This window comes from Selaginella moellendorffii, unplaced genomic scaffold (assembly GCF_000143415.4).
Source record: "Selaginella moellendorffii unplaced genomic scaffold, v1.0 SELMOscaffold_1, whole genome shotgun sequence".
NCBI classification, from domain to species: Eukaryota; Viridiplantae; Streptophyta; class Lycopodiopsida; order Selaginellales; family Selaginellaceae; genus Selaginella; species Selaginella moellendorffii.
Genome location: NW_003314262.1, coordinates 5,678,388 through 5,692,091, shown reverse-complemented (window position 1 = coordinate 5,692,091; position 13,704 = coordinate 5,678,388). Strand labels below are relative to the sequence as shown.

At 48.8% G+C, this 13,704-nt stretch overlaps 7 protein-coding genes across 8 annotated transcripts; 5 read left to right on the top strand and 2 right to left on the bottom strand.

Moving 5' to 3' along the window:
• Positions 1 to 95: 95 nt before the first annotated feature.
• On the bottom strand, positions 96 to 1,034 carry LOC9646939 (thioredoxin-like protein CXXS1). Its single transcript, XM_002961731.2, has 3 exons — positions 863 to 1,034; positions 534 to 656; positions 96 to 345 (listed from the first exon to the last, which is right to left on the bottom strand). Exons 1-3 carry the CDS (start codon positions 941 to 943, stop codon positions 202 to 204), a joined length of 348 nt encoding a protein of 115 aa, XP_002961777.1. The 5' UTR covers positions 944 to 1,034; the 3' UTR covers positions 96 to 201.
• A 130-nt stretch (positions 1,035 to 1,164) lies between these two features.
• LOC9646938 (proteasome subunit beta type-2-B) lies at positions 1,165 to 2,589 on the top strand. The gene is made up of 5 exons (XM_002962237.2): positions 1,165 to 1,347; positions 1,399 to 1,522; positions 1,574 to 1,691; positions 2,041 to 2,334; positions 2,391 to 2,589. The coding sequence occupies exons 1-4, from the start codon at positions 1,190 to 1,192 to the stop codon at positions 2,301 to 2,303; spliced, it is 663 nt and encodes a 220-aa protein (XP_002962283.1). The 5' UTR covers positions 1,165 to 1,189; the 3' UTR covers positions 2,304 to 2,334; positions 2,391 to 2,589.
• On the bottom strand, positions 2,283 to 3,186 carry LOC112349190. Its single transcript, XM_024683141.1, has 5 exons — positions 2,886 to 3,186; positions 2,780 to 2,830; positions 2,617 to 2,721; positions 2,478 to 2,555; positions 2,283 to 2,419 (listed from the first exon to the last, which is right to left on the bottom strand). Exons 1-5 carry the CDS (start codon positions 3,081 to 3,083, stop codon positions 2,351 to 2,353), a joined length of 501 nt encoding a protein of 166 aa, XP_024538909.1. The 5' UTR covers positions 3,084 to 3,186; the 3' UTR covers positions 2,283 to 2,350.
• Positions 3,187 to 3,292: 106 nt separating this feature from the next.
• On the top strand, positions 3,293 to 4,956 carry LOC9646937. The gene is made up of 6 exons (XM_024683127.1): positions 3,293 to 3,550; positions 3,606 to 3,780; positions 3,854 to 4,117; positions 4,170 to 4,251; positions 4,309 to 4,508; positions 4,559 to 4,956. The coding sequence occupies exons 1-6, from the start codon at positions 3,384 to 3,386 to the stop codon at positions 4,868 to 4,870; spliced, it is 1,200 nt and encodes a 399-aa protein (XP_024538895.1). The 5' UTR covers positions 3,293 to 3,383; the 3' UTR covers positions 4,871 to 4,956.
• A 535-nt stretch (positions 4,957 to 5,491) lies between these two features.
• LOC112349962 lies at positions 5,492 to 6,169 on the top strand. Its single transcript, XM_024685270.1, has 3 exons — positions 5,492 to 5,520; positions 5,573 to 5,923; positions 5,982 to 6,169. The coding sequence occupies exons 1-2, from the start codon at positions 5,505 to 5,507 to the stop codon at positions 5,878 to 5,880; spliced, it is 324 nt and encodes a 107-aa protein (XP_024541038.1). The 5' UTR covers positions 5,492 to 5,504; the 3' UTR covers positions 5,881 to 5,923; positions 5,982 to 6,169.
• A 2,612-nt stretch (positions 6,170 to 8,781) lies between these two features.
• Positions 8,782 to 10,938, top strand: LOC9646936 (senescence/dehydration-associated protein At4g35985, chloroplastic). Of its 2 annotated transcripts, XM_024684199.1 has the most exons (5): positions 8,782 to 8,873; positions 9,011 to 10,163; positions 10,236 to 10,402; positions 10,463 to 10,547; positions 10,624 to 10,938. In XM_024684199.1, the coding sequence occupies exons 2-5, from the start codon at positions 9,073 to 9,075 to the stop codon at positions 10,805 to 10,807; spliced, it is 1,527 nt and encodes a 508-aa protein (XP_024539967.1). In that variant the 5' UTR covers positions 8,782 to 8,873; positions 9,011 to 9,072; the 3' UTR covers positions 10,808 to 10,938. The 2 variants fall into 2 exon arrangements, with proteins under 2 accessions (XP_024539967.1, XP_002962281.2); XM_002962235.2 differs by lacking the exon at positions 8,782 to 8,873 and having other exon boundaries at positions 8,905 to 10,163.
• A 175-nt stretch (positions 10,939 to 11,113) lies between these two features.
• Positions 11,114 to 12,083, top strand: LOC9646935. The gene is made up of 5 exons (XM_002962234.2): positions 11,114 to 11,398; positions 11,460 to 11,642; positions 11,697 to 11,766; positions 11,833 to 11,904; positions 11,956 to 12,083. The coding sequence occupies exons 1-5, from the start codon at positions 11,129 to 11,131 to the stop codon at positions 12,006 to 12,008; spliced, it is 648 nt and encodes a 215-aa protein (XP_002962280.2). The 5' UTR covers positions 11,114 to 11,128; the 3' UTR covers positions 12,009 to 12,083.
• Positions 12,084 to 13,704: the final 1,621 nt, after the last annotated feature.

The following is a 13,704-nucleotide window of genomic DNA, read 5'->3' as shown; positions in this document are numbered from 1 at the left end:
ATGCGAATTGATGGTTGACTATCTTACGACCGTTGACTAAGATCCAGTCAAACGAAGCACTGCTCTGTTTTCCACGTGGGGGATTTCTGTAGACATTGCGGCCCACTGGGCCAATAATTTCCACCAAATTTCTATTTGGGATTCATCAAATTTTTCTGTGTCTGGACAGAAGTGATCGATCGAATCTGTTCTATCCAGATGTTATTCCGCTACTGTAGTGGCCAGAGCCGCCACTCTCTTGACGAGCTGTTCTCGATTCGCGCCCACAATCCGGCCGATCGCCTCCTCGTCCTTGATGAACACGAATGTGGGCATTGCCTTGACCTCCAATCGAGTGGCAATTTCCTGTGGATTTGATGTTTTTGGTCAGATAGAGCGAGTGTTAGGAGCAACCAACTGGATCATGAGATCATGAATGGTAGAGATGGAGATAGAGAGAGGTCATGAATGGAGATGGAGATAGAGAGAGGAGTGGTAAAAGATCTGGGGGGAAAAAATATCTAGGCTGGGGAGCTTTTCTGGTCTTCACTTACCTTGAGCTCATCCACGTCCACAGTGAGGAAGATGAGCTTGAGGAATCGCGTGGACGCCTCGCGGAATGTGGAGGCCATGTACTTGCAAGGGGCGCACCAATCCGCGGAAAAGTGCGCCACAATCTAAGATACGATCAAACAGAGAAGACGACGAACAGTTAAAACCTCTCGCAAGAGAGAAAGGAAAGGAGCAAAAAGAAAAAAAAGAAAAAAAAGAGGGAGAATCTCAATCTCTATATTCACGAGTGCTAGACAAGGTATTCGCTGGGAAGATCAAAAACAGGGGGAGATCAATCAAAGCGAGGGGGAGAGAAGCCATTTTTGCTTACGATCGCGTCTTGTGACTTGGCTTGCTTGAGAATTCCGTCCCAATCCGAGATAGATTCCACCATCACTACCCGCGACGCCATGGAAACAATGTGAGCAAATGCGCGAGTGGTTGGCTCGTTGAAAACCAGTACTCTTAGGCGCCGTCCCACATGGACCACGGAGGACTTTATAAAAGCACACAAAGTGGATCATTTTGGATGAGACATTCCGTATGAAGAAACGCATCGTCCGTCAATCTCTGGAGCATATTCTGTTTGTGAGGCACATTCCGGCTGCCGTATATTCCTGGCATATTGCCGGGTGGGAGCTTTAGGGTTCTTCGCGAGATGGAGTGTATCTTCGGCTTCGTGGGCGATGGCTTCGTCATTCTTGGCGCCGACACCTCCGTCGTGCAGAGCATCGTCGTGCAGAAGACGACCGAGGACAAGATCTTGCAGCTCGACTCGCACAAGCTCATGGCGACGAGCGGGGAAGCCGGTGATAGGTGAGCTCGATCACTCCATAGATCTAGGGTTAGTGAGAAATTCTTCTACAGGGTCATCTTCTCGGAGTACATCCAGAAGAACATCAACCTGTACAACTTCCGGAACGGGATTCCGCTGTCCACGGCCGCGGCCGCGAGCTTCACTCGGAACGAATTGGCTGTGGCGCTTCGAAAGGTATTTCTTGTGCTAGTTCTTTCCCTGGAGCCTTGAAGATCTTTGTTTCAGAACCCATACTATGTGAACTTGATGCTCGGAGGATTTGACAAGGGCAAGGGGCCATCGCTTTACTTCATGGATTACATCGCCACTCTCCATCAGCTGGAGAAGGGAGCCGTCGGCTATGGTACGTAGAACTCCTTTCTCGTTTTCTTGCTTTCTTCGTTATGATCATGGTTTGTTCTCGCATTTTCTTCGACGCGATCATAGAGTTCTCTTGTTCGTTCTTAGTGGTTTTCACTTTCGTTTGTTCTCGCATTTTCTTCTACGTGATCATAGTTCGTTTGTTCTCTCGACGTGATCATAGAGTTCTCTTGTTCGGTTTTCACTTAAGTTTGTTCTCGCATTTTTTTTCTACGTAGTGGTTTTTTTGCTTGTTTATCTGATTCTATTTCTTGTCCTGGTCAGGAGAATTTTGTATCGCTGCTTTGGTTCTTCCCATCGCTTTTGCTGATGCTCGCTCGTTTCAATCGCAGGAAGTTACTTCGTGTTGTCGGTCATGGACAAGTACTTCCGCAAGGGGATGTCGGTGGAAGAAGGGATGGCTCTCGCTGACAAGTGCATCGCAGAGATCCGCAAGCGATTGATCGCCTCGCCTCACAGCTTCGTGCTCAAGATCGTGGACAAGGACGGCGCTCGAGATCTTGCGTGGAGGAGCCTGGAGCCAGCTCCTTCAGCGGGACCTCCTCCGGTTATCAATCCGGGAGAGGCATCCACATCCATGCAAGTCCAAGGCTGATCCTCCGTTCACTTTGTTCCTCCAAAACACGGTAAGAAAGCGAGCTTCTAAGTTGCTTTGAGTGACTCGTCCTTGATTTTTCTGTAGATTGCGCAGAGCCGCGAAGGTTTGAATACCTGGAGCACACAAAAAAAAAAGTTCTTTTTTTTTCTCCGAGGCCGGGAATTCTCATACCTTGGCTTTAAACATGAAGTTTGGAGGTACATTGATGATCACGTAGTTCTCCTTGTCGTGATGATACTTCTCGAATTCCTAGCCACAAAGAACAAGCTTAGCTATGGCGATATCTCATGCTAGTGAAAGAAATGGTTACCTGGGGCATGCCGTGTGTGGTGCTCGGACTCCATGGCACCGGCTGGAAGAGCTCTCCGAGAAATTCCACGCCGCTGGTCTCCGAAATCCCTGCTTCTTTCGCGACCTGGTCGATGAGGATGAATCCATGAGGCGATCGATCGAGAATTTCGTGCCAGGATCACCTGTTTGCAAAATGCTTCCGAGCTCAAGAGGCTTCGCAGCGCGCTATCCCGCTGGAATCGCACCAATCTCGCGGATTTAGCTTCTCCTAGAGCGAAGGAACCATACCTCGGCGTCGAGCTCCACGGCGCTATCGTAGGATTCGTTGATCTTGAACCCCATCGCCAGGATTCTCGCTCGCCTTGCGTGGATGCACGATTTCTTCCAGGCCGCGCATCGTTGCGAGGACGATGTTGACCTGGCGCTAGCGTCATGGCGATAGAATCGCAGCGTGGATGAGGGAGGAGGGAGAAAGAGAGACGCCATAGCCGCTCGTTAGCCACGAAATATTTCTTTTCAAAGCTCTGGGGGGGCCTTGTCCTCGAGTGGAACGTTTTAGGTCCCACAGAGTAAATGGTATCCACAATCCAGCTCCTGGACCGCATCGCCCCCCATGGCGCGCTGCCGCAGTCCACAATCCTCGTGAGGTTTGGCGCTCCTCGTCCGCGATCGATCGATCGATCCAGGCCGTTTTTAGGGTTCCTGGCGCTGTGAATCGTCGTCCCGATCGCGCTCCAGCGGCGCATTGCTGCTGATCATGCGATTGCCGCGCGCGCGGAGCCAGCTATGGGCGTGCTGTCGAGATTTGTGAAGAGCGGCGAGCGGAATCACGAGGTGTTTGCGACGTGGGTAGCGCTAGGGATTCTCTTCCTCTACTGGTGCCTGGGATTCATTGTTGCGAGCGTCAAGAGGATCTTTGGAAGGAAGGACAGGGCATCCAAAGCGCGATCGTGGTAAATTTATAGCGCTTGTCTCGTTGGTGGTTTTCATTTCTCTTTTCTTTGGCAGTGTTGAAACAAGCGGTTGTCCCGCGACAGCGTTGGAAAGCTTGATAAAGGAATCGGAGCTGCGAAAGCTCCTAGAGGAGCTAGACGAAGTCGATCAAAGCAGTGGTAACTGGAGCGTTGTTCTTGACAAACGCAACGATGGTGTCTCATATTTTGCAAAGCGTCGTGAACCAAAGGTGACAATTCAATCTCTGACACTTCCAACGTTCTAAGTTTTCGATTTTCTTTCATCTTCTCTTTGGTGGGCAGGACGGAGGGCCGACCGAGTATCTCAGCACTACAACCTTTGAGAATTGCACGGCCGAGTTGCTTCGCGATTTTTACATGGACAACGAGTTTCGTTTGCAGTGGGATAGCACGGTTTTGAAGCACGAGCAGCTGACGTTGTGTCTCAAATCCGGAACGGAGGTCGGCCGGACTGTGAAAAAGTTTCCGCTGATGATGGCGAGAGAATACGTTCTCGCGTGGAGGCTTTGGAAAGCTGCGGAAAACACATACTTCTGTGTCATCAAGGTATCCTCTCCGGTTGGGTTTTTGTTTTTGTATCTATGAGCTTTTCTCTCAGGCTTGCGAACATCCTGCTGCTCCAAGGCGACAGGAATTTAAGCGGGTCAAAGAGTACCTATCGGGCTGGAGAATTCAAGCAGGTTAGAGTACTCTGGCTCTCCAGATTTCTCACGTTTTATGGTATGCCTTTTCTCTAGTTCCTGGCAGCAATGCTTGCGAGGTGAAAATGCTTCACAGGGAAGACATTGGCGTCGGGAAAGAGATGGCAAAGATGGCCTTCTCTCGCGGCATCTGGAGCTACGTCAACAAGATGGAACACAACTTACGAGCATACAAGAGCTCCGGCTTGGACAAAAGGCGCAAAGCAAAGCCCGACGCGGTGACTCTTTGCAACGAGGTATGAGACGCAGTGTGTATCTTCCATTGCTTGATTCGTGGTTTTCACAGATACCTTTGGAGCTCCAAAGAAAGGACTTCTCCGCTAGCTCACGCTCGCATAGCCAAAGCTATGGTGGCGGCAGCTTAGATCGAGCAAGCCAGAATCGCAGCGATCGTCACAAACCAGTGAGTTTCCTGATGCAAAGTGTATTTCTTCTAGGCTGGGCGGTGGTGCTCGGCCATGGTTCTAGTTCTATAGGTTCCAAGGTCGCGGCTGCCGTGTTTATGAACAAGGCTGTGCGGCGAAGAAGGCAGCCACCGCGAGGAGGCGGCCAGCAACCATGTCGCTACATTTCCAAGAGCTTTTCGATCCATCGCTAGTGTTTGATCCGACGCTCAAAATCCTGCCACGACTGCGGCTGCTTACGTGGCCCTAATACCAACTAGGCCCTTTTCTTTTACCTTTACATTTCCCACGCTTTCCCTTTAAATTTTATTTAGGGCTCTTAGGCTATGGCGAGGGCTTTGAGGAAGATTGGGTAAACGTCAGCTCCAGCGTTTCTGTTCACTGGAAAAGAAGGAGCCAAGGTACGTTTCTGATCGCGATTCATCCGATTAGAGCCGATGTTCCGGATCATTGAACTCGTCCTCGATCTGCGTGACGAGGATCGACTGAAGATCCTCTGGCGGAGATAGTCCCGGGGGGCAGCTTTGTACGCTACTCCGAGAGAGCTTCCAGAGCCGCCGGGAGTACTTTCAGGATGGAAGGCTGGAGTTCCACAGGAAAGATTGTTCCCGGCACTATGGCTGCCAGCGCTCGAAACAGAGAGGAGATGTTCCGGTCGAGGATGTTTCTATGGATCCCATTTCTGGATCGCCTCTCGAGGAGGCACTTCTCAAGCACGGATTCTAGGTGCCGGCTTTCGGATCCTCCAGAAGAAAAGCTCTTGCAAGAGTTCCCGGAATTGCAGTCGAGAGCAAGCTTGGAGTTCTTGGAAACAATCCAGTTTGTGCGATGATCTCCTATCCTGGTACGTGTGTTTCCTTTCTTTGTTCTTGATTCGTGATTGTTTTGTCTTGCAGTTGTATCGTCGCTAAAGTCGGCTCTTGACAGGAGTGATGCGGATCCCGAAGAGGCAGAGAAACGCTACAAAGATGTGCTCGTGGCTTACGAGTATGTTTTCGAGGAGGAGATCAGCCGTGAAGTGCGAGAGAAAGCAGCCTTGGAAGACGTGACCGGGTCTGCGCTGCGAACCAGCCATGGATTTGCGTATTGGCGTGACGAGAAGAACCAGAACTATGCGAAGAAGATCGTGGCGGCTTTCGGGATTTCAGTGACAGTGATTTCATCTGCAGCGTCGGCAGGGTCGTGGCCTCCAACAACACCATGATAATGATTGCAACTTCACTGTCTTCGCTGCCTGGATCCCGCTAGTAAGTTTCGCAGTTCTTATTTCTTGCACTAGAGACCGATTTTCTTCCTGGCGCGCAGTTTCTTCCGGAGTTCACGGAGTTGACGTTCGTCGGTGTTTGGTCTGGAACGCCGGCTTGTGTCGATGGACATTACAGTCTAGCGACGTCTATAGACCATCCAGGTTTCATGCTCTCGAGTACTTCAGGTATTGACATTGTCATCTGATCGTCTCGCTCATGGGTGCTTTCATGCGCAGGGATGTGATCAACGAGATTCCACTGCCTGATTCGAGCTACTGGCACGATCGCGAGTGTGCTCCTTTCCGGCGCTGGCTTGGACACCATCTTCGCTTGATCGTGTCGAAGTTCCCGGAGGAAACTTGGAGCAAAGCCCGGCGCGCATGGATTGAAGAAGCAAGGGAAGGAAGCTCGATCCATTTTACCACTCGCGGTAAGTTCTTCTTTTTGTTTGACTAGCGAAGAAAATGCGAGAAGTTTATCTGTAGATAGAACTAATTCTAATGCGTTGTTAGCTTATCTAGTTCTCCCTAGGGCGACCGCCTTTTAAGTATCGCGGCAAACAAATGTGACTCGCTCTTTTCTCCTCCCACGCTCGCGATTCTTTTGCCCTGATCGTCCTTATTTCGTTGCCGCCACGCCTAGGTCGGCGATCGCGTCGCCCGGGCGATTCCTTTCCTGCATTGCCGCGACTCGTCGGCTGATCGCGGCGCCCGATCGGTGAGCTTCACGATCACGCAAGCGCCGAGCTTTCTTTCTTTCTCGTTTCTTTCTTGCCTCCTCTCAACAATGGCTGCGCGGTCGCGATATTTGCCCTGATCGGCCGGACCGCTTCCCTCGATCGCGGCCCGATGCAGATTGTATGGGGGAAGAGCATGAGCAAGAGGGAGGATTCCGGGGAGCTCGAGCGGGAGTACGAGTCCGTTCTTCTGGACAGGCAGGAGATTTGCCTCTACGATTTCATCCATCTCAGGTCCCGTGACCCGGAGCTCCCGTTTGTGGGCCTCGTCGTGCGGCTGTGGGAGAATCGCATCACGAAGAAGGGAAATGTGGTCGTTCGGTGGCTCTATCGGCGCGAAGATCTCGACATTGAGGTGGATGCCGGCGACCAGGAGCTCTTCCTGGCGCTCGGCAGTGGGAATGGCGCCGAGGACTCCAACGATCTGGTATGTATGAAAACATTAGTTTTTTTTGCTTCGCCGTTCACGATTCTTGTCCTGCCACCCAGAATGTCGTGGAGGAAAAGTGTGCGGTTAAAGTCTTGTACTGCCCAGAAGGAGTTGCGAACTGGGCGCCCACGAAGGAGGAAATTAGTGGAGCTCGCTACTACGTCTCGAGGTGCTACGATTTCCTTCTCGGAGAAGTTCATTGCAATCTCAGAGAAGCGCTAGAGCGAATTGGAGGTGAGTCGGATAGACAAAGAGTTTATGTATGTTGTTTATAGTTTAAAGCTGCTTTGTGTTGAACGGTGTTTCTTACAACGCAGCTGTGAAGAAATGCCCACGGAGGCCGGCGGATGATCGTCTGGAACGTCCAGTGAAGAAAAAACTGGTTGTGACCCACGAAGCCGCTCCACAGGTGATTTTCAAGTTTTGCTTTCTCATTGACCTTGCAGCAGAAGCCTGTGCCGGTTTCAACGCAGGAAACACGACCAGAGAAGGAGAAGCGTCCGGCGCTCAAGAACGCGTTTAAGAAGCTGGGATGGAACGATAAGCTGGACGAAGCATTCGACAAAGGCAATGTCATCATGCTGATGGGATTTGGCACTGGTTACACCTCTGAAGAGCTGAAGGTACTCTCAGAAATCACGGATGTCTTCTTGCTGAAGTTCTATGCAGGAAGCCTTGGTGTTCCTTTTCAAAGACATTCGAGCGGATGTGGAAGTTGCTGTTGTTCCGCCAAAGTGTTGCAAGTTCGAATCAAAAAGAGGTAAGCGATCCGCAAATAGCTTACTACTACTGATGCAACCGGTGATTCGACCAGGAGAAGCGGTGCTAGCCTTCCGAGATGCCGACAAAGGCAACCGCGTTTTGAAGACTATCCAGGAAAATTGTGTGATCTTATCAGAAGAGGAGGGGTATATTGTTCTCTTTCTTGCTTTCACGCTTTGAATCTACTTTGTGTTGTGTATGCAGGCCTTGTATTGCAACTGCGGTGGAACGACCAAGAGCAAAAAAGTTTCCTGGACATCTTCCTGTTGAGAAGTACTGGCGGGTGCAGACGGAAAAATTTGTAAGCCTTCTTTTAACTCCTCAAGTAAACCAGGCACTTAATCGCGTTTTGCAGAAAGAGGCAGTCTCCACAGCACACTGTTCCCAGCCGAACACCATCGAATACGAGATGGCACTCGAGTGGCGCCTCATGGATGAAGAGCACAAGTTGCAGATACAAACATTGAGGAAGGTAACGCCCGTAGTAGATTTTTGTTTTTTCGCCGATATTTATGTGAAAAACAATGCGCAGCAACAAGAACAAGAGGTGGCGGATCTCAAGGCAAAGCTTAGAATCACCAAAATATCGTAACGAGCGTCACTGAAGGTAAAATCACTTTCCAAAGCTCTTCAATCGTTTCTCATTTTCTCAATGTAGGTGATCGTCCCAATAGCTAGACTTGACTGAGATATAAGTAAATGAGGTTGTAAGTAGTGCAGGGATCTCCAAATGGCCCTCCATTTTTGTTGATAGTGCCGGTAAGAGTTACGCTAAAGGTTTTAACAAATTTTTGCTTATCTCCAGCGCAAGAGAAAACTATGGGAATTTTCATTAAGTATCCGTATTATAAACGTGGCACTACAGCAAACTGCCACACGGCTATAACGCGGTGTCAATCGCGTCCGATGGGATTCCCAGCTGGACGACTGTGAGTTTGCCACGAAAGGGCAAGTATAAAGCGAGGCGCAGTTGGATCAATTTGGTCTGTTAGCGGGTTTTCTTCGCGGGAGGTAAAATTCAGGTATGTCTCTCATGATCCGTGTGGATTCCTATTTCTTGCTGGTGGGTTTGAGAATCCGTGTCCTTGCTATGATGGGCGAATGGGTTCTCTGGACTTGTTTCTCGAAAGGGTTCTAACAAGTCGTTCTTGTGTTCCAGGGCTAGAGCTTTCGGGAGCTGCTACTGTTGAGTCGGTGAGAATTCCAGCTAGGTACACAAGAATGCAGTGGTTCAAAGGGCGTTCGTCGTTCATTATTGGATCGGATAAATGGATGGGAGGTCAGAAGAGTGATAGCATCGCCGCTTTCGAGCGCTCTAACAGTCTGCCTTCTCCGGCACCACCGGAGGGTGTTACAAGAGAAGTGAACGGTATCCCGTCATCAGCAAAAGACGAGGTCGCTCAGTATGATCCGACAACGGGTCTGAAGGTGAGGTCTCCAACGCGTGACGAGAACTTAGACAAAGTTGCGGGAGCGACTTCGAAGCTCTATCCAGATATATATCAGCCTCCTTCTTCCAAGGGTGCAGAGACTAGTGATGCCAAAGAGCCTCCTGTGGTGGAAGCATCTGAGGAAGTGCTGGTAAAGATCCCGGGGTGTCTGGCGCATCTCATCGACGAGCAGGAAAGTGTTATTCTGGCATCTGGCGAGTTCGTCCTGGTGAAGCTGCTGCAAAACGGTACAGACGTGGCGCTGTTCGCCAGAGTCGGTGATGAACTCCAGTGGCCCGTTGTGAACGACTTGCCTGCTACAAAGCTCGATCCATCGCACTACGTGTTCTCGCTGCGTGTGGAAGCCGACGACGACGAGAAGCCGCCCAAGGATTCGAAGGCAACTGAGACTCTCAACTATGGAGTTACGTTCCAAGTTGACGGCAACAAGGAGCTTCTCAGAGAGCTTGACAAGATCTTGGAACAGTACAGCTATTTCTCCGCTCCAACCATGCTCCAGGGCTCGGAGGAAGATGTAAAGAAGGTGGATGGAGGCAAGGTACCTGAGGCGTCTTCGCGAGAGGTGGTGAGCTCGGACCTCCCTGGCAAGCCGGTTCCAACGGACGCTATCACCGAGAAGAAGCCATCCGACGAGGTTTCTACAGCTTACTGGACGACCATTGCTCCCAACGTAGACGACTATAACAGCAGCCTGGCTCGAGCGATTGCCGGCGGAACCGGGCACATAATCAGGGGGATTTTCTGGTGCAGTGAGACGACAGTCGCGAATTTGGAGAGGACTGGACGGCTTGTAAGGCGTGTTTCAGGAGCCTGCGGCAAGCCATCTGAGGTGAGCCCGCGGACAATGAGGAACATTCGCAGGTATGTCTCGTGTTTTTTCTTTCCAAGGTTTTGTTCTTTAGAAAAGCTAACGTTTCTTTGATGATCCATCAGAGCCAAGAGGGTGACTAAGATGTCGGAGAAAGTAGCGAAGGGAGTCCTCACGGGTGTCGTGTCAGTGACTGGATTCTTTACAACCTCGATTGTAAACTCGAGGGCGGGGAAGAAATTCTTCAAGATGTTACCCGGCGAGATTGCTCTCGCGTCTTTGGACGGTTTCGGTACGTGCTTAGTTGACACTGATGTACTTCGTCTAACTGGATGTTCCTTCTGCTTCGCAGGAAAAATCTTCGACGCTGTTGAGGTCGCTGGAACAAACGTTCTTAACACAAGCTCTGTGGTGACAACCGGGGCAATCTCTCACAGGTATGTTTCCTCTCTTCGTGAAATAAGGATGCATTTTCAAGTTGGGCCTGGAAAATGACGAACATCTTCCTCGCAGATTTGGAGACAAGGCTGGCGAGTTTGCGCACGAAGGCCTGGCCACCGCCGGCCATTTAGTCTCCACGGCATGGACCATTTCCAAGCTGCGCAACGCCATCAATCCCAAGAGCGTGATGAAGCCAACGTCTGTGCTCAAGACCGCCGCCAAGGCGGCCTCTCAGGGGATCGAACCCAAGCGCTAGAAAAAAAACCTATGTGGCTTGTGTGCATAATAACAGGACACGATCAAATAGAGAATAGAAATTCAATGGTTAGGAGTTCCATGGTTTGCGCCCAAATATATTCTTTTAATACTACACACAGTTTCTTTTAACACTACACCTAGCCTCCACATGACAAGAGAATGACACTGTACGCTCTTCTTATCCTTGGCTTGTGGGGTCGAATCAAAGAAAAATCGCTTGGCGGGTCCACATGGCACGCGGGCATTGGGTGGGAAGAGACTATCCATGCCAGGAAGGGGCAACAAACACTAATTTTTTCTAAGAAGCAAACTGGATCGCATGGCAGTTTTGAGAGGGATTTGCGGGAGTGGCTTGCTGCTGAGGGATCCAGCGCGTGGGAGCTCCGCTTTCTTGGGGGTCCCGGTTCTAGCGGCTAGATCTCCGCGAGTTTCCAAGGTCCGGGGAGGGGGGATTCGAGCTGTCAAGACCGAGAAGGTGGGAGTAGACTATGTCGAGATTCTGCCGTCGGGTGAGTGGCCCGAGAATTTCTCCATGCTCAACTTTGAGGATCTCTCGCTCCACTTCGCGCCCACGCTCTTCAAGGCCGAGGTATAATTTGCAGAGAGCTTTGTTGGAGCTTTGGAGTTGATGGAGTTTGATCTTGTTCCAGGCTCAACCATCAACTCTCCTCGCGGATGTGATGTCCGGGCTTCGCTTCTCGGCGGCGCAGGACGATCTTCTCGAGGCGATCGAGCACTGCTTTGACGAGGTTTCTGGAGTTCCTGTGCTGGACGAGGAGCGCAAGTGTATTGGAGTGGTGTCTAGAAAGGACCGAGACAAGGCCACCAACGGGGTAATATAAAAACTCTCAAACAGTCTCATCTAAGAAATGTGTGCATCTTTCCAGCTGAAATCGCCAGTCTCTGAGGTGATGAGCTCACCAGCAATCACATTATCTGCCGACAAAACTGTTTCAGGTGAATCAAAAGCTTCATTGAATTTTTTTTTCTTTTTATTGAAGTTCTTTTTCTTTTTTTTCTAAGATGCTGCTGTTATCATGCTTAAGAAGAAGATCCATAGGATCCCTATAGTAAACGATTCCAACGCAGTCATTGGTGAGTAGTAGTTTAGCTTGAAACTTCTTACCGTCTTTGTCTATTGTGCAGGCATGGTCACCAGGACGGACATTTTCACAGCACTGGAGGGAAAACATGAATGATATCTTAGATGTAATTACAGACCTAACTTCTTTAATGAACGTGCATTGGTCAGTCAAGCACAAACTTTCATCTTGGAGGCATTATCTTGGGAGTATTAATATGTGTCAATAAACATGGATTGAGCAGATTATAATCTTTTACAATATTTATGAATCATATTGGGAAAATCACTTTACGCAATTTCGATAATTCCAGACATTGATCATTCATCCTAAAACCATAAAACCAGGGGAACCTCAACAAAAATAAGATATACATTCTGAAAACTATCTAAATATTTTCTCCATAGCCCAGTGTTGTGGATAGCCTCAAGGATCTAGAGCTTCTACAAGTTGTGAACAAGTGATATAATGCCTTAATATTTACTCATAAACCTAAAACTTCATACATTGACTCATCCGAAACTCAAAAGAAAATTGAAGCTTACATTTTGAACGACTTTTGATTTCTCCGTGTGAAAGGCTTGTTGGAGCCCGGATCCAATTCCTTGAGATGCATTCAGCCTTGATACAAGCATCTTGTAAACATTTCCAAAAACCAAAAAGAGAATCAACATGGGTAAGTCAAGCATCTAGAGCTTTAACAGCACTTTTGTCAACCCCTTCCATATCATAGCTTTGATATGGAAGGGGTTGACAAAATGTTGTCATCTAGATCAGGTTGCATTGTTGACTTACTTGATTACAACCCAAAAGAATGCCCATCAGATTTACTAGCCAAATTTATCTGCATGAGATGTGTGTGCACTTATTTATTCTTTTAAAAACTTTGTCCTTGTGCTTCAAAGCTTATCAATATAATTAAAGTCTTTATTACAGTTTTACTGAAAGAAATTCTTCCATGGGAGCAATTGAGTGCCACCACTAGGCATGGATTTCATTATAGTTCGACTCTGTAGACCTAAGATGGTGATAGCTATGGTGCTCAGTGTTACGAACACGGCCGGGATCCCGGCCGTGTTCACCGTGTTTCACGAACACGGCCATGGGTCGTGTTCCCACGGCCGTGTTCGTGAACAGTGGTCCGTGTTACCAACACGGACCACTGTTCAGAATATTCTCGTGCGGAATATTCTGGTTTTAGGGCGCACGGCATCACACGACAATCCAGCCAGGGCGCACCATTTCAGGGCACAGCAGCAGCAATCCAAGGCAAACAAGAGGAAGATGGAGATGATGTCGAAGATCGTGAGGTCGAAGATCATGAGGTTGAAGATGACGATGAGATGCAGGATATTTGAGTAGTTTAAAAGTGTGAAGTAGTTTATGTGATAAAATATAGCATATTCCTATAATAATATAATAAGAAATAGAATATAATTTTTAAATAACATATTCTTAGAATATTCAGTAGAATATTCGTGAGCCATCGTGGCCGTGATCGTGTTCCGTGTTCGGGTTCCTGAAATCTGAGGCTCGTGTTCGTGTTCCGTGTTCGTGTTCGTAACTATGATGGTGCTGGTTTACATCCCACAACATGCATTGACTTTATTAGGTAATATAATACTTGAATTGATGACATAAAAGTTTTGAGATCCAAGTGCTTAGAAAGTAGCCATAGTGACTCCAATAGATATATTCCTTTTTCTTCTAGAAGGAAAAACAGCACTTTTACTTTTGCATCAACAATTTTAAGCTTCCAAGGGTTCAAAATATCTTAGACTTTCATTCTTCTACAGTTTAAGAAACACTTTAC